Source organism: Fundulus heteroclitus, chromosome 3 (genome assembly GCF_011125445.2).
Source record: "Fundulus heteroclitus isolate FHET01 chromosome 3, MU-UCD_Fhet_4.1, whole genome shotgun sequence".
NCBI classification, from domain to species: Eukaryota; Metazoa; Chordata; class Actinopteri; order Cyprinodontiformes; family Fundulidae; genus Fundulus; species Fundulus heteroclitus.
The window spans coordinates 12,342,781-12,362,110 of NC_046363.1; the positions used below are offsets into that span (position 1 = coordinate 12,342,781).

Genomic DNA, 19,330 nt, shown 5'->3' on the forward strand with positions numbered 1-19,330 from the left:
TGTGGTATCAGCATCGGCGAGTACCAACAAATAGGGCACTGATACCATTTTGATGTTTGTATGTCACTTGAACGCAGCCTTCTCTGTCCTGACTAGTATTATACATGTTATATAAGTTCATGAAAGTTGCACCATTTTGGCATTTGAGAGCCAAAACTCAGTGTTTAAAAGAGATTATTCAATTATTAATGTAATTTTACTGTCTTACTGTTGCACTACTATTATACATGTTATAATTTCACAAATGTTGCACTATTTTGGCCTTTGAGAGCCAAAAGTTTATTCAACTATTGTCACCTATTCCATGTAGGCAATAAAAAGTTCTACTACCCTAAGTAGTATGCAGTTCTTCATATATAAACACACACATCAATTTCAAACGGATGGTATCGGTATGTTATCGGTATCGGTATTGGCCAGTACTGCGCACAGCCAGGTATCGGTATCAGGGCCAAAAAATGGCATCGGCGCAACACTACCTAGAACCAGAACCAAACATGGGGAAGCAGCATTTAGTTCCTATGCTCCACTGATCTGGAACAAACTTCCAGAAAACTGTAAAAGTGCGGAAAGCCTGAGTTCTCTAAATCAAGATTAAAAACACATTTATTTAGGATTGCCTTCGACTGTCCTAGTTAAACTGTTTTACTGAAACATCATTAGTTTAACTTTGTAGTCCAACTGTTTTTAATGTTTGCTTTTAGTTTTTATTATCCTATGTTTTATTTTGTTCCTACATTTTATTCCAACTTGCTTTTATTCTGTTTTATTTTCCTATATTTTAATCACGTAAAGCACTTTGCATTGTCTTTGTACTGAAATGTGCTATACAAATAAATTTACCTTGCTTTGCCTTGCCTTGCCTTTATTGTCCCCTGTAGGAGAATCTTTTTATCCTAGCAAGCCTAAACTTCCGCCCAAGGGGAGAAGCTGGAACTCCAAATTAAGAGGGTGGTCAGGAAACTGTAAAATCAACTTGGCTTTCTGAGTGGTACAACAAATAAAAATGTAATTCAGAAGAGGTTGAACAATGCCGACAATCTTATTTGCTGCCTCAACCGTTTAGTTTAGTTTAGTTTAGTTATTATTTTAGAATACTCAGATTACTGTAACATGATTGGCCCAAACCATTTAGGTTCAGGTCCCAACGATTGACATGGACAAAATGGATTCTCATGTGTTTGTGAATGCACAAATACCTCGATAATTCAGCATGCAGGCAAGCTTAGCTCATGCTTACCAGGGAACTGACACTATACTGCTTTCTGCAGTCATCTTAGTGACTTAATCCTCAAGCTACTGCCTTATGTGGCTTTTCTCACAGAAACAGCGCTGGTATGGCGTTTTATTTGTACCACCAATCTGACCGCGCAGTGAGACTGGTGTGTTAATTTAACTGCACACTCAGATTGGTGAGTGCTGAGACCGCTGGTGCTGCTGCTCACAAGATGTCAGAGCCCAAGTGGAGCAACAAACCGCCGAAAACATTTTCCTCATACCGTCCTGGTCAGGACAAATGGGTGGCAGATTACACCATATCAAAAACTGGCATATGTGTTTTCTAGTATGACAAAAGTGCCATAGGCCTGTTTATTGATATTTTCATTTCTTTATACACTGCATATGAAAACAGAAAATAATAGGAAATTGCAGATAGGGCAAATTTGCAACATAAGTAAAAAATACTCTACAGTTATTAGTTGTTAAAAATTATAATCTAAAAACTAAACAAATGTGCAAATGAGCAGGTTGACCTAAAAAAAAGGGTGCAAAAAGTGTATTTATGCATAAAAAACACCAACAGACTACAATAATGAAAAAGACTGTGCAATGTAAGATCCCCTCTACAGCAAAATATGGATGGCAATATAAGAAGGATGAAGAAAAAATAATTAGGATTAAGACTAAAACTAAAGATTGGCGTATACACATCTTAAATAGGTGTTAAATAGATGTCTCTGTGAGACTGCTGCTATTTATTTTTATTATTACATAGAAAAGAATAGAATACTTTAACTGATTTGTTTGTACAGTATGTCTCAAACAGTAAGCTATTATCGTTCCAGGTTCATTATTTTAGCACAGAAGAGTTATGTCCTTCCTTGTTTATTCTAGAGATTTTAAAGTTTTGTACTTGTTGACTTATGAAACCCGGTCTAAGGTTTGTTTAATCATTCTTGCTAACCACACAGAGAAGGCATATTTTAAATGTTAAAATTATAAGCCTTCTTAAGCAATCATTTATAACATACATGTTTTTTCTATTATCATTCTGTTATGTACTCTTAATTTCTAAAGAGGATTTCAAGACCCTAAACTTGTTGATTTGTGACCCCCAATGGAGTCCATACTGTGGGAACTACTCTGCTAGGATATCAGATATTTTCATAGAGCTTTATGAGCTACAGAAACAGTGTGAGTGAAGACCACGTTGTCTCTAAACACGTCTAACTCTGCTTCACACTTTTACCTTATGCCCGCTGTACTTTAAATTGATTTAGAGTACAAACATACGGTTTAGTGTCTTTCTCTTCTAAGTCTTGGATGTTGTTCATCACTTTCTAAGTCAGTTTAGATAAAGGTGGCTACTGAATGTCTGAATTCATTTTGTAATGTAATCTGCCTACTGTCAGTTTCAAATTGTAGCTGCTGCTATTGTAGACTGTGTGTCCTTCATTCTGCTCAGCCGGTCTGCTGATATCAGAGAACAGTGGGTCAACAAGGGAGCTATTGGCAAGAAATTAATCAAATATTGAACGAAGCGAACCCCATCAGATTTGTGGGTGTATTGTGCAAGTGTGCGTGTGTGGATGTGCATGAAATGGAACAATGAGATTGTATTTAATGACTATTGACGTATGGGGAATGTGGAGCTGCAGGAAGCAGAGAGGATGAAAAGGGGGGAAAGAAAGAGATGAGGAACAGAGAAAGGAGCAAACAGGAGACTTGCAGCTACTGATTGTCAATAACACAGGAAGACACTTTAATTACCCCCAAGCCAGCTCAGATTAGCTTTTATTACTTCTGGACAAGGACATGGACTCCTGCCTGAGAGATCTCTAACTTTTCAACAGTACTTGTGGAATTAGAAAAGTTTGCTGTCAGGTTAGAAAAAAGATCAAACTTTCTCACAACACCTTTCTATGTTAATTCAGTTGTCGTCTCACCATAGTTCCCATATAAACAAGATTTTAAAAAGTGGATCCGTAAACCAAGAAAACAGAAAAAGACATTGCTGACAATCAGATTCATAAATCTCCTCAACCGTAACCTAATGGAGTATGTTTTGTAGTTTTGTAAATGTAATGACAGAAATAATTGATTATTATATCTTAGTATTGCAATAAATATGCATTGACACACTAACAAAGTTTGGGTTGCGTTAAAGTATTTGCAAATCTGGAAAAGAAATCTGGTCCTAAATTCTTAATACATTTGAGTCAAAATTGCATTTGAACAGAGTAAAGTTTCTGTAAAAGAATAATGCATAGTTGAATCCTTTTTATTGTGTTATTGTGTGATTGTCTAAATATTTAAGTCTAACAAGTTGTTGTTCATTTCAGTTCAGTTTGGTTTTCTAGCACCAATTCACAGCAATTGTCCTTTCATGACATTTTACACAACAAACAGATCCAGTTTATAGTCTCGGTTATGTTTATCATGTCATTTGCTAAAAAAGGTGCTCTGTTTATGGAACCGACTGAGGTTCCATAAAGAATTGTAGTACATGCAGTGGGGCACCTTACTACTAATGAAACAGGATGTTATTGATTTTTGGGATTTGTTTGCAACGCTGGACAGAAGACAGCAGGCTAACAAGGTAAAAGGGTCAAAAGCACGATCACAAACAAGTACACGCATTCATGTGCACACAGACTCCACCCAGCCTTTTGATGGCTGGGCTATTAATTTGCAGACCATTAGGTAGTGGGCAGCCTCCTTTGTAGTTTTCCTTCTTGAGCTTTTAATGTAATGACCTCACACACTCCCTTTGTATTAGCGGCGTTTCTATGGTAATATTAGTAATCATGCAAATGTGTGGTATACAGTCCTTGCCTAAATAAGGGGCTTGACAGTTATGGAACATGCATCTGTTTGATCCTTAAAATAAAAAATGAGAAGAATCATTCAACAGTGAATTTTCATAGTAATTTGACCCTCTGTGACAGTGGTCTTCTCGGTTGATGTCTTCTGAATTAATACAATGCAGCGTTTCCTTTCAACAGAGACTATAAATACAGCCGGTTTATAACCCAGTGTACTTTAGAGTGTATGTTTACTTTTAGTCCTCTCACAAAAGAAAAGAGGGTACAACAAACTTTGTTTTTAAACTTATATTAAAGAGATATTTCTGTATTTTTTTTTAAATTGCGGTTCTGATATCAGGTTAAAAACAGTAATTATTTTACCTGCCATAGATGACTCTCTAAGCATTTAGGTTTGTAAAAATCCAGATCAGTTGGTCCTGGAGGCGGAAACTAATGGGTTGTCAGAGAGGAGCCAATACCAAAGCAGACCTCTGCTAATGCTAATCTCTGGACCATTAAACCGTCATCAGAGACAAATCGGAGGGTTATTTATAAAGAAGCTGATTATTTTTACACAGGAAATGAAGGTGGGGGCGTTGCATCATCAATGAGCTTCCTGTTTAAAAACTGCTGAACATGTAAAACATTTACTGTCAGTGTAACTGTCTGATATAAAAGTAAAAAGGAAACAAGGTAACCCAAAAATAGCGATTTAGAATGAAAGCCATTTTATTCCATTTAGAGCTTCTCTAATTTATTTGGTTGTTACTCTGAGTAGAAACTGTGTTCCACTCTCAATACATGTTTCATAGGTGGTGCACCACCTTCTATCTACATTCCCTATGTAAACAATCATTGTCATCTTTATAACTAACCTTCCAATGCAAAGGTGACTGGGCTTTAAAGGTTCCCAAAAGACCATTGGCTTCTGCCTCCAGACCGATTAACCTTTACTTGTTTTAAATTAAGACAAAGACATCCACTACACAGAAAATAAGGTTACTACCTTTCAATAGAGCCTTCAGAAAATCATAAACTATCCCTTTAATACTGTATTTAGGGCAGTTCAATTGTCCTTTTACATCATATTTCATACTATTTCCCTCTGTTAGTTTGCCACATAATGTTTTTTTTCTGTTCATGAAGGTTGTGGATGCTGTCCTACCTCCTCTGACAACACTGGCTTTCAGCAGAAAAGGTATGAATAGTTGATTACTTTTAATAAAGTGAATTAGGGAGAATAGAAACAGAAATAGAGGCTAATATTAGAGTTGTGGGAGTGGGGAAGAACTGAAAAAAAAACTGGTAGTTTTGTAGGGATAGGATCATTTAATAGCAGAAACAGACAGATTTGCTACTTTATTTACTCACCATCTTCTGTTATAAAACACAAGCAAAATATGAATAATATATCAAAGTTTAAGGGCAAACAGAAAGATTGGGGGGTATGTAATGAGTCAGGGTGCATAGTTAGAAATAAACTGCAAAGCAGAGCAAGAATATGAGCTCGAGCAGATAACCTTGAATTTTTAAGGTTGAGAAAATCCAGTACCTTGTGTAAATCACCCTTACAGTAATTTACAGCATTGTTTTTCTTTTAGACCCTCAGTGAGTCATTAATCTGTAGTCGCTGTGGGTGCCCACTGCCCACACAGCAGAGCTGGTTGTTAGGGTAAAGGGGTTCTGTTTGCCATTAACATTTAGTTTCCTTGTTACTTGTCATTCTGCTTCAGTATAAAATACTTTGTAACCTTGAGCCTTTGGTTGTTTTTGTCAGCAAGTACTTGTAGTTTTTTTATTTTTTCCAATACATTTTTGCTTTAGGATTTATATTGTAATCAATTGTTTAGCTGTATTAGTTGTACTATTTTAACCCTTTTTGTCAGCATTGTAACATTATTTTGTGAATTTCAGTTTCTCGTATAAAGAAACTAACAAAGGAAGCAACATTTATGGTCAAAATATACAACTATACCATTTAAATATTCTGTAAAAACTGTTTATCAGTTGGTTCAGGTGTATCTCAGTAGATGAGATTAAGTTAGGTAATATTATACCTTGATATCCCATATGGCATTTAAAGTGATGTATATAAAACATAGTATGCTGTATATTGACTAAATAGCACCAATAATGTTTTGGTCTAAAGGCCTGTATTTATTACAGATGCATACTGCAAACACTAATTTATATTTCCTCTCTCTGTTACAGTGGAGTGGTCTGTGTTTGTATTGAAGGTGTTGTCTGAACTGAGCCTGGTTCTACTTGTCCAAAATGATGATGATGATGATGATGATGATGATGATGATGATGATGATGATGATGATGATGCTGATGAAAATGATGACAAAGTTGAGGAAAGCAGAGATAGGAGGGAGACGAGAGGGACAGCTGAGAGAAGCAGTGATGGAACATCCCGTAGCCAAGTCTTATCTGTCTTCACTAAATCACTACTTTCAAGGTTGGTTTGTCTCATAATTCCTTTCCTGACAGAGACTCTGTTGGTTTATTCATTTTTGTTTCTTAAGAAAAAAACTGATTTTACTGGCACTGAATAGCATTAGGTTGTGGCAATACAATTGTTTTAACCTTCCTTTTGTTGTGCTCTTTATATCTGTAATATTAGAGAAAAAACAGAGTTAAGCAGTTTATTTCAAACATGGAGAAGAACAAAACTAAATAAAAATAATCCCCAATAGGCTTAATAATTTTCAGTCCTCCTCTGGGACTGAGTGGAATCGCCCAGTTCCTAATGCTGGAGGTAAAGTACCAGATCTGAGCTGTGTACACATTGACCTCAGAGCTATAGTTAAGTTATGTGTCACATAAGCCTCTGGGCAGTAAACATTGTTTATTAAAAATACGTTTGTATTGTTTTTTTTTTTATCTATGCAGAATGTCACTAGCTCATGTACACTCATAAGCTTCAAAGTAATGCTACAGCTCAAAGTAATGCTAGTGCTAGGATGGTAGTCACCATTGGTTCTGCTGCTTTCAACACAGCTTGTTCCTTTTGTGCGTCAATTAGTCGTAGCACACTGCCAGTGTTCATACACACATTAATAATTGTATTAATGATACTTAAAGGTATATGTGAGACTCGGAGGAGTGGCTAAATCACATCACAACCAATATTTCCTCAGTAGTTAAGCCTCTAATTCCTGATCCTAATTTGTCCGACGGCTAAATTTCGACAACAATAAGAATCTTTTGTCCTAAAGGTTCTTGATCTCTAATTAAGCAAATGATTATTGAAATATATTTTTTATTTAAGTAGTGTTTTATTTTCTCTGCTTTGCACTTTGAACTAGCTAATTAAAAACCGAGCAAATGTTGTTCTCTTTAAGCATATAAAGATAATTTGGCCTCATCCCAAATTCCTCAAAACAAATCTTGCTTTTTAAATCTACACATTCCCCGCATCTTATCACTGCATTTTTATTGGTTATTGGTCTCAGCTGATTATTTCTTCCCCTTTTACCTTAATTTATTGTTTTTCCTTTTTTCCACCTAGTAGTTTAGTTGAATGTTACTTTAAATGGTTTGTTTACTGAAGCATCTCAACTTGAAATTTAAGTAATTTGTTAATAAATTCTTATATTTGGATAGAAGTGGTTTGTGTTTATACTGGATACTCGTTTAGGGCTTGCTGCGTAAGTAAGCCAGTGCGCGTAATCTCTCCTTCATCCATAGGCCTATCATACCACAACTCACCAGGCAGGTATTAATAAAACAATAACTGACACAGACTGAGAGCTATTTGGCTCCTAATTCCTGATAATTAGGTGGTGCACCGACTTGGTAATTTTCATTAAAATGATTAGCTCTGTAGATATTTGCCTTTCGCTCTAATTAATCTTTATATGCAGCCATACCAAACCTCTTGCTTTCTCCCTTAGTTACCTTTCAAGCCCCAGTTTTAAAATCTTCAAGAGACTGAATGTACTTTTTTTACTGTCACTTATGTGACACATAACTTAACTAACTCTCTTTTTGCATTATTAGAACTGTAGTTTCTTCTGAGAAGCATCGGACACTAAACGTTGAGCTTGTTTCTGCCCAGGTTTGAAGTTCTCCTTGGTGCAACAGAACCCATCCCGCTCTACGCACTCAAGCTGCTTGTATCGATGACTGAGCACAGCTCTCAAATCTGCAGGTATTGCACAGGCAAATGACAGAGTTAATCACACATCCAGGACAACCTTAAAAAGAAAAATCTTATGCAATCATTTGAACTCATCTAGGTTGTATGATTAAAGAGAAATGCAGGAAACCTTTAACACTATTGATTGTGAAGTAACATAAATTTTATGCTGAATTAAATGCTTTGCGGTCTTTGCAGGAACACACTCACACACTCACACATGGGGTGCATTTCAAGCCCAGTGTGCAACGTTTTATTTCCAAGGCCAGGGATTCCTGGTTCAGCTCTATGACTCACTATCAGGCACACACATGCGTAACTGCACCAACAAACACTTATATTAACAGCAGTGATTTATTTTCCCTTCCCAGTACGCAAACACACTTGAAGGATCATTCAGTGTAGATGGTGCAGCTTCACCCATAATATTAAGAACAACTTTCCAGCCGAACCAGTCCTGGTGATCTGCATTCAACTAGACTCATTTTACCCTACTTAAAATCAGACTTCCCTGCAATACTCATCACTTCAGTGACAGGCATTAGATGCTACATAAGCTTAGGTGCGTACTGATTTGACATGTTATGCTGAGATATCTCTGCGTACTAACTACTCCTGAAGTCTTTTCCTAAAAAAAATCTTTTGCATCTTCTTAAAATATACAACACTAAAACAAAATTATCACTGCATAATGTAGAAGGAACTCACTATTCAGGAATTTAAAAACAACTCTTGTGAGGGAAGTCATCTGGCACCAAAATAACAAGATATAATGATGTGTTGCTCTTGCAGAGAAAATCTGCTGATTCCTTGTCTAACTATGAGATGCCGTACGTGTGTGTGTTTGTTTGTGTGTGTGTGTGTGTGTGTGTGTGTGTGTGTGTGTGTGTGTGTGTGTGCTCATGTTTAATGTGTTCATTGGTGACATTAACATGGTTGCACTGTGGCTTTTGGCGTACTGTCCCAATAAGTGAAAATGGCTCTTACAGCCTTATGACTGGATTCCTGGTTATCTATTGAGCAAACAGGACGTTTGGTTTGTTTGACACAGACGGTTGTGTTGACTCTGTTACACTTTCTCTGTAATAAATCCATAATTTGCTTCATGTTTACTGGGTTGATTTTACCAATTAACTTGGCTTTCTATTGTTTTATTTCAGATTGACACACACCTGTTATGCATAACAAACTACTTTGTGTTAAAATAATCTTCATCTTTATTCCTTCTGACACAGGTCAGGTCTGTTTAGCACTTTGCTATTAAAAAAAGCTTTCATATAGTCTTTAATTTGCTTTTGTAAATTTTAGTCTGAGTTATATGAATTGGGGCCTATGCTATGATTATTTCCTTTATGGTATTGTAGTTATTTATCTTTCCACTGCTATTATTTACATTTTAAATGGTGTCGTTTTTTTTTTTTTTGTCAGTTCGTCTGCTGGTCAACCTTTTTCAGTTTTATTTAATAGTTAATTTCCCTTTTAAAAAAAACACCTTACAAATGATCCTGCCTACCTCCTGCATGCACATGAGTTCTTCTCCACACCGATTGATGATAGAAGTGCACATTTGCACATTTTCACAATGGCCTCTCTGTCGCTAAGAAAAGCTGTTTATTTGCTCAATGAGCTGGGGGGGGGATATTTTTCCCGTTCTCTGTGGAGATAAGGCTGGCTTTCAGTGATACATGGAGGAGGTGTGACCGCTGAGGTGCATGACCAACATTCTGAGGACGCGACCCGACTGAGTGAGGTAACTGAGTCAGGACGCATGCTGTGGGATGTGCTTAAAGACTAAGGCTGGGCTGCAGAGCTGTTACCAGTGCACAGAGCTGAGTTGACCTCCTGTAAGCTTCTAAACCACTGCTTTGCCCTGACATACATGAATGGATGGATTATTTACAGCCACAGCTACAAAAGCTGCATGTGAACTGCAACTAAGAGACAGCTGTGTTTTTGAACGGCTTAATTGCAAGCTGTCTTAATTCAGCCGGATATACATGTGGGCCGGCAAGCAACGTCCTTCCAGTCAGACCTCATAGCTGTAGCTCTGCTATTGTCACATTCTGATGCTGTAGGGAATATCTGATTTGATATCCAAGCCAGTAAAGGAAGAGGCGAAGATGACTCTCAATTATCAGCTAGTGAACCGATATTGTTGCTGACAAATGAGTTATACTAGCTTCTTAGAGAAAAGGCCACTTCTGCTTGATCTCATCTAAAAGAAGACTTTAATTCATCAATATCCTTCAGACACAAGAAACCTGTTTTTTTTTATTATTTGTCATTTTAAAATGTCTTTCTTTTCCATTGTTCTTTTTTAATGTTGGGAAAGAAAAGACAAGTACCATTAGCATGTGGGTTAAACAAGTAGATATATGGTTGGAAACAAAAGCTGGCTACATCAGAGAAACAGCTAAATCAAATCAAACAAAAACAGAGCTTGATGGTATCAGTATAAATGGTGCATTTGTCTCCTGGAGTTACAAAAGGTGAAAACTGGATGAGATATCTCCATATACTATAAATATGTTTACATGTTGTTATCCAAGACAACATGTAGCTAACTCTGTTAGAAATGTTCTGGTCAAAGGTCGTTTGTTTTTTATATTCACTTATTATGGATTTGTGCAAAATAACATACATCCCCAAGTTCTGTATCTTGTCCCAACTTCCAGTTTCACCCTTTCATCTTTAGAATACTGTAACATTTAATTTAAAACATTCAATCACTTTAGGTTTTGTCCTCATTCCTTTGCTTTCCCCACATATTTTATCTACTCCAGCAATAATGCAATAATCTCTAATAACCTGCTCTCCATACATTCCCAATCACCGGTTCTTATAGTTTAAAGTTCATCTACATAACTAAATACGTTCCCACTTCTCTTATCTGTAATTTTCCCCACTCCTGTCTTCATCCTTCTCTTACTCCACCTCTCTTCATACCCTTATTTCCTTGACACAAGTAGAGTGACATGAACTTTCCAAATTGGTGTCAGCACTCTCCTTTTTACGTCTGTTTTTCTCGTTCTTTCTTTCTCTCTGCTTGACATTATTAACAACATTTAACATTTTTTTTCCAATCTCTGTCGCTCTCCTCTCTCCATCTCTAATTTATTAACGTCATTCCACAATTCGCTCTTTCTCTTTGCCCTCACTCCACAACTTTCCCTCCATCGCTGCAGTTATACAATCAGAAATTAAATTGCCTGGGTCTTGGTTAGATAAGTGTGGCTATGAAGCCGGCCGAGTGGTAATTAGATGGTAAATTGGGGACATTAACGTGGGGAAGGCAGCCTGCTGTCTCTCTCTTCATTATCACAGTCCAGACACCTTCAAACAACTACATTTACTATGACCTTTAGCCAAAGACCTCTTGCTGTGGGGTTGCAACTGTATTTTCCCATCAGTGTTTAATGTCCCTAAATGTCTGTCTCTATAGGAAATGTGTGTTTGTGTTGTTGCTAGCTTTCCAAATAATACATTTTGTTACAGAACTATATCACTAAATCCTACTTTTAATTAGTGCAATCTTGAAATTATTCAACTCTCTTGAAAACAATCTCTATAATGGCACATATTTGCAAATTAGGTGTGATTTACTCTTGATGCAGCTACTCAGAGGTATGATTAGTTGCATAAACAGTGGCTTACATACAACACTTTATAAATACCCTGGCTATTGATGGTAAAGTGGTATTGGATGTTAGACAATTGTCCCAGAGGTCACTGCCTTGCACAAACAAGTATGTTACAGAAAATAAAGCCTTAATTGTTCCTATAGATTCTGTTAGAAGCATAGTTGACATGTTTAAAGTCAGACTAACAGTGATTAAACCACTTAGAGCTGGCAAAAAAATGAAAGCTATCGATGCCTGCCACCAGATTCCTGAGGAGGCAAGTGGTCAAAACCACTCGACTGTAGGAAGACCTGGTGGCAGTGGTGAAGTAGTTTTCATTTTCCATAGAAAGATGCCTTCTATATCCAACCACTACTGACCTAAAAACTAATAAAAAGTCAGTTCAATAAATTAAAACAGTCGTTTTTTTTCATGAGGAAGAATAATGAAGCATATGATGAAAAGGATACCATGCCTACAGTAGTGCTGGGTGATAAATCGATTTAAAAAATTAATTAAAATTTACAATTTATTAAGATTTAAATTTTGGAAAATCCAGATTTAATTTAGTCAATGCACTCATAGGGCTCCCATGAAGAAAAAAACATGTAATGCTGAATGTATGTTTAGGAAAATATGTTGTCAAAATATTTTAAAGAGAAAACGTTTTTACCATAAGATGAGGCACTTTTAATTTACTCATTTATTTATTTTAGTTTAAAGTTACACAAGTGAAGTTAAGCTTGTTTTTGGCTCATTGTGTAATACCAATAGCGGCAAACATTTTGCATTATTTTCATTGTTTACAATGGCAGGGCCATCAACTTATTTTACAAGCTTGTTTCACAGCTTGTGTTTAGCTGCACTTTGAATTTAGGTCAACTCCCAGACGAGATGCTTGAAATAAAAGCATGTTTTTAAAATTATTTATTTTTCGTAAAATGAAAAGGAGGGGGGATAATTGATTAATTGGATGTGGGATAATAAGTCAAAATTATTTTTAAGCTATTTCACCCAGCCCTAGCCTACAGTGAAGCATGGTGGTGGCTCAGCAATACTCATGAGCTGCTTTGATACCCTTTCCTCTTAAAACCTGCTGTGTTGGCAAGGAATGATGACCCAATCAAGTGTCAGGAAAGTTTTGGACTAATTGTCAAGCAGTCTGTGAGAAAGCTAAAGTTTGGACTTTATTGCACACTTGATTATGTTGTAAAATGGGGGAGCAAATTGATGGAATATCAAACCTAATCCATTGCCGCCCTGCACCCAAAAAGATGCCATCAAATAAAATAATCTCTATAACCTGTCTGACGTATATGCACCACGTATATGAACCACAAATATAATCTCCTACAAAACTGTAATTGGACAAACTAAATTATTCATATAACTTTACAAATTATATGGAATATAGGACAGACAGATGCATCTGTCTAAAGCATACTTTTTATTGCCAGAAATAACTGGTTATATGCTGACCAGTTAGCCTATTTAAAAAGTGTACAGCTAGATTTAGTTGGAAAACCGACTTTGGGAGGTTGTTTATGTGAGAACGGCATTTGCATCAGTTTGCATGCCGATGGCAGCCGGCTCTGTTACAGATTGGTTGCATGTCTGTTTCGCCTGCGAGCTAACACCTGCAACACTGTGACAGGTTTTCTACTGTATTTTATGAAGTTTATGATGAGTTAGAGACCTGGAACTGTTATAACATTTTAAAAGCCTTCATTCATGCTTCATTTTACCCTTCCTACCCAATGCTGTAACCTGCCTGACTGAGAAAATCATGTTGAGGCAAACCCACCTGAAGGTGAGGGAGGATGGGACTAAAATTTGGCAAAAATTTTCTAGTGGTTAATTTTGCTTATTAAAAAGTACAATGAGAACTACCAGAGACTTAAATTTGTGGAATTGGAGTGATCAAAGTTCTTTGGGTCAAAAAATGGGAGAGCAGAAACATAACTTTGCATCCCCACTTTTTTATACAGGAGGCGCTGATCCACTTGCTCCATTGTTCAGGCAACTATGAACCCAAGCATACCTCAAACTCCACCAAGGCTTGGTTTCAGAAGAAGACCTGGAAGAGCAGCCGTCACATTCACCTGACTTAAATTCTACTAAAGGTCTCTGCTAGGGTTTTCAGATATGGTTACAGCAGGCAAACCTAAGAATATCAATAGTTTGGGGCCCTTTGCTCACGAGGAGTGAGCTAAGACTCACCAGGAATGCAGCCAGTAGGTGGTGTCTGGCTATGCATCAAGTTTGCAGCAGGTTGTAACAAAAAAGTGGCCTGCTAAGTAGTGTAATTAGTAAAAGTTTTATTTTGTGTTTAATTTGGTGAGAGAATATGTGTTAGTTTTGTTGAGCTATATAAATTGTTCTTGTGTAGTTAATACAGCGTCTCGTTTGTATATTTCACCAATAAGCCTAATTTTCAGAAGGAGTGGGATGATTTTGATTGCTGATGTATGTGTATGGTGAGGAAGTATTTTTCTGGGTTGCTGGAAGTTTTGCCATATCTCGCCTTTTTAGTTTACGTTGGTGTGTTCCCAGCCTTTTTGCTTACTGTCTTCTATGAGATGTTGAATACCAACTGAGCATAATTTTCTCTGTCCTTCTAATAGTTTTGAGTGAGGAAATGTGGTATACTAAACAAATAATTTAAATCTATTGGCAGGACTTTGGTTTTTAGTTATTATGGTTAACTCACAGGTCATAGTTTGGGTTGTTTTATCAATAGTCACCTGGTCAAAATGGGAAACCCAACACTAATCAATGGAAATAGGGTGCCATAACAGAAAATATGCAATTACCGTATTTTTCGGACCATAAGGCGCACCAAATTATAAGGCAAATTAAATATTCATCCCAAGTGTGTAATATCACTCCGCCCCTTCACGTACACAGCTCTCTCCTGTTGGGAGGACAGAGTATTTGGACTACACTGCCCTGTTTCTAACATAAGGCCAAAATAAACGTAACTCGTATATTGAATTAATTTACTTGGTTTATTGTTGCTAGCGTGTACTCCAGGCTCAGGCTGCCTTACATGAATGCACTTCTAGTTTAGGCATTACAGTCAGGCAGTCTTGTAGACAGCTCAGGGGTCTGATCAGGTAGTGACACAGTGTACCGTAATGCTCAGAATATCCATTGAGCGGAGCGGCTACGTTGATTACCAAAGTCGTACTTATAAAGCTAAAGGCGGAAATTCAACTGAAGAAACTCTTGATTACCCCATCCAATCGGAGGCTGATCCGCCTCTGATGCAGCCAATCCGATTCAAGCTACATCTCCTCGAAACCCAATCATCATCAGCGTTCACCTTTAAAAGCAATTCCAAATCATCTCTCGGCCTGCCTTTCACAAACGCAAGAACCAGCGCTACTATGTCGGATTTCGATTCAGTCAACCCACCTCCATCCCCTTCTCCACCATCGTAGCAAGCTTTTCTGACTTTTTCCTCAATGCTCCGTCAACCTCACCTTCCAGAGTATAGTTCCTCCGGACTCTCATGAAGTTCACTGTCACTCTCAAAACGGTCTGGCAGAAGACCGCCATGTTGAGCCTGGTTCTGCCAGAGGTTTCTTCCCAAAGGGGAGTTTTTCCTCTCCACAGTCGCTTCATGCTTGCTCATCATGGACAGTTAATGCAAACTTTTTTATCCAAGCTGGACATTTAACCCAAGTAAATCACCTCACAAACCAGCCTCTATGGATTAACCAACTTCATCCATATAAACTCCACCACCAGTTTCAGGCCCGGGGGAAATATCCCTATTCTCATACATTTGCTATCTACATTAAAGTATAAATCAGCGTTTATGTTTCCTGCTGGGCCTGAGCGCCAAAGTTACATCATTGTACCAATAAATTCTTCTAATTGCATTTTCTCCCTTTGTGAGTTTTTCCGATTGAAACACATTTTAGCAGATTTTTGAGCAATTTTTGAGAAAATGTAAGGATTTGATGTGCGCCTTATAGTCTAAAACATACAATACCTCAAATTATATATAAGGTCTAAGCATTTTATGAAGTCACACAGTTGTTTTTGTACATATGTAGAAAATGATTTGTTGAAACTAGGTTTGGGGCAAAATGGAGACAAATTGACCCAGGATCACTTTTGTCTTACTTGTGAATTGATGCATGAAAACATTTTAAATCTTTCTTAAGTTGGCAGAATGTTGCTGTATTTCTCTTCATTATAATACAAATAACTGTAAAAAAAAAAGAAAAAAGGAAACTGTTTGATAAATGGGTATTTAATGTACAGGTTATTTAATAAGGGTTGATTAGTCAGTTCTTGCTCTGTTGTAGGTCAGCTGTTGTGCTCTGGTTTGTTCCGTGTTGTGCACTTTGTCAATTGATGTATGGCTGGTAGTTTAAAGGTGGCCCAGTTTATCATCATGTTGTGCTGGCCTGGTCTGTCCTCTCATCTTTCAGCCTGTCAGTCCCATAATGGGGGGTCATCCATCACATGTACAAGCAAACACAATCACACACGCAGACTTACACACACAGACTAACCGAATGCTTAGCTTTGTGGAGAACAGCTGAATATGACGAAAGTAAACAACTACACACGTATATATTACCATTCATCCTTTTGTTTCATTAGAATAAAGGATGAAAAATTTTGTTTCTTAACAAGTAAGAAAAAAATCTGAAACACGCTGAAGGGAAAAAATTAAGGGCAGAACACTAAAACAAGTGCTAGATTTAATAAATCATAGTTTGTTTTGCAGACGGCTGAGATTGTGGGGTAATGGTGTGGAGAATACTCTCTCAGTAAACATGAATATTTTATTGATGTAAAAAAAAATAGGACACAGGACTGCAGTAACGTTGGTCAAGTGGAAGAACACCAAAATGAATATAAAAAGTGAAAGAAGCAGAGCACAAAATACAGTGAAAGATGCATTTAAAAAGCTTGAGAACAAAGTGAAATTATACTTTAGTCATTTTTTCTTTTTTAGATGCATCAGAGTCCAAGCTCATTTTCATAACTTTCAGCTGGAGCACCTTTCTTCTGAAACTCACCTCATTAAATTAGCTTGTTTAAACTAAATCTTCTAAAGGTTGTCTGATTGGCTGCTCGACAAGCTATAAATCATAATTAGATTGAAGACAAATGACTGGGCAACATATTAACACCCGTCTGATTTGAGTTAACTTTGTTCTCGTTACGACCTGAGTGCTTTCATGCTCCAAATGCACACATATGTAAATAGGACATCTATTCAAACCACTTAAATACTTTGTCCACAAAGGAATTAAATATGAATCAAAGAACCTTGATAAGTTAGTGAAGAGAATGAAAATTAATCTTTTTCCCTCCCTTTTTCCATTCCGTCTATTTTCCTCGAGTCTTTTAAAAAGGGATTGATCCACTTTCTTTATATTTTTTTCCTAAACCCCCATTCTCTTTTTATTTCTCACCCCCTTTGTCTTCTATGTTCAAATCTGCTCTTTTATAATCCTCCTTTCCTTTCTCTCTTAAAGAATATAATTGCCCTCATCTTCTTTTCCACTCTCTTTTTGTCTTTCCCTCTCCTCTCACACCTTCCCTTACTTCATCTATTCTATCACCTCTGCTCTTTAAGAAACCTAGGAGAGATCTTCTGTTTTCAATTTCTTGGGTACCAAACAGGATCTAAATCCACCCTTAATGCAGATTAAACAGCCCAGTCTATGTTTATATGTCTGCAAGACTGAGTTTGTGTGCATAAAATACATGTATGAGTAGCATAGAAAAGCCATAAAATGAATGTTTGATATTGGTTTGTCTACAGTTCTTTCAATGTGTATTATCTCTCCTTCAGGTTCATCAAAAATAGCGGGATCCTGCCAGTTGTCTTTCAGCTCATTATGGTAAGAAACCCACACAGTTTGATAATACAAATCAGCTGATGAAACACAGTTATGTGTTACATAGAGATGCACCAATCAGTCAGCCAGAGATCAGAAACAGCTGATTTTCCCTTTTTCAGCTCAAATCCTTCAAGATAAAACAGTTTTATTGTTATTATTGGTTAGTATTGATTTTACTTGAAGTGCCATGTCAGATAAAGACATTTTAAATATTCTTTCACATGCTCTATAGTCTTTGATTATTTTTACGACCACTTCCTCTTTCACTTTTTCAGTTAAAACAAGAAGCCTGTTGCTTGAACTAGAGAAGCCAGGATACCATGAGCAAGAAATTAAATGTGAGACTATAGCACCCAGCAGCACTTTCAAATTACTTGTCTTCAAACTTAATTCAATAAAAGTATGTAAACTAAGCAATCCCACATTTTTCTGTCTATAAACGCCTCAACCAACAGCATGCATTTTATTAGATTTAATAAAAATCAAAACATGATGGGAACATGTACTTTTATCCATCTATGGAGATTATTCTCTAATTGATTCATTATCTGTTAGACTACCAGCTGTATCAATAAACCTGCAGGACATTTATTTCTCTTTTATGCAATGTAGGCTATCAAAAAAAACATGAATCTGTTAAAATCTTGTCAAATCAGACCACAAAAAATAGAAATCTGTATCAGCTGGATTAGATTAGTGCACCTCTAATATTATACCATGGTTGCTATTTTGTAAATTCTCTCTCAGTTCTGCACTGCCGTCTCTTTCTTGCTTTATTCAGTCATGATAGACATGTCTATGCAAATGAGCTGGAGTGGAGTTGACCTATTAGAGGGCTTGTGTAATTGACTGGCAGGTCAGCATGAGGGAGGAGGATCGGTTAATAGACTTGGAATATGGACTCCGCTGTTCAGACCCAACACAGGACCTCATGCACAAACACAGCACTTGTCTGTTATCAGTGGGGCATAGCAATGTTCCCAGTAAACAATTTATTTCACCTGACCCTTTTTTTGCTAACACACATTCTAATGCACGCGCCAACATAGGGCAATCTGTTTGCAGGAAACCAAAATACTTCTGCTGCAGGAAACAATTTCCACTCTCCTCACACAAAACACACACACACACATACACACACATACACAGCCATCCTTAATAATGAGCATTCGACATGGCTGCTTTCACAACCGTGACTAGCTGATGCAGAATTTTTAAACACTCTTCTCCAACAGCCTGATTAACTCGTCTCCTGATTGTTTACTGCTGTCTGAACCACTCATGTCTGGGTCCATTAGAGCTGTCTGTGTTGCTCACCTATAGATTGATTTATGTTGCCTGAAATCCTCTGATCAAGACAGAGTACACCTGCCACTGGTGATCACACTTCTCATGGAGAAATTCTCTTAATTGTATTTGTCTACATGATGAAGTAGTTCTGCTTCAAACATTAAAGGACCTCGGGATGGTGGCTAAAACTGGCTTGTTAACTGTTTGCTTGCTGGCAACAGACTGCTTAGATTCATTTGCCTGCTGTCAAATATGTTTGCAGACGGTATAGGACTGGTGCTATACATGCAATAGACTCTTGTTAGTTACACTGATTTAACATGAATGCTTAGTGGCTATTATGCGAAGATTCAAATTAAAATAGCATTCGCTATT

At 37.1% G+C, this 19,330-nt stretch overlaps 1 protein-coding gene across 5 annotated transcripts in view; it reads left to right on the top strand.

The window, feature by feature from the left end:
- Positions 1-19,330, top strand: part of ulk4 (unc-51 like kinase 4) — a 130,143-nt gene that overhangs the window by 74,701 nt on the left and 36,112 nt on the right. For 3 of the 5 annotated variants that reach the window (XM_036130229.1, XM_036130236.1, XM_036130233.1), the window contains exons 28-31: positions 5,175-5,226; positions 6,240-6,489; positions 8,092-8,184; positions 17,617-17,665. In XM_036130229.1, the coding sequence (XP_035986122.1) occupies positions 5,175-5,226; positions 6,240-6,489; positions 8,092-8,184; positions 17,617-17,665 (444 nt within the window). The remainder of the gene's footprint in view (positions 1-5,174; positions 5,227-6,239; positions 6,490-8,091; positions 8,185-17,616; positions 17,666-19,330) is intronic. The other 2 variants (XM_036130241.1, XM_036130246.1) reach the window with 2 other exon arrangements.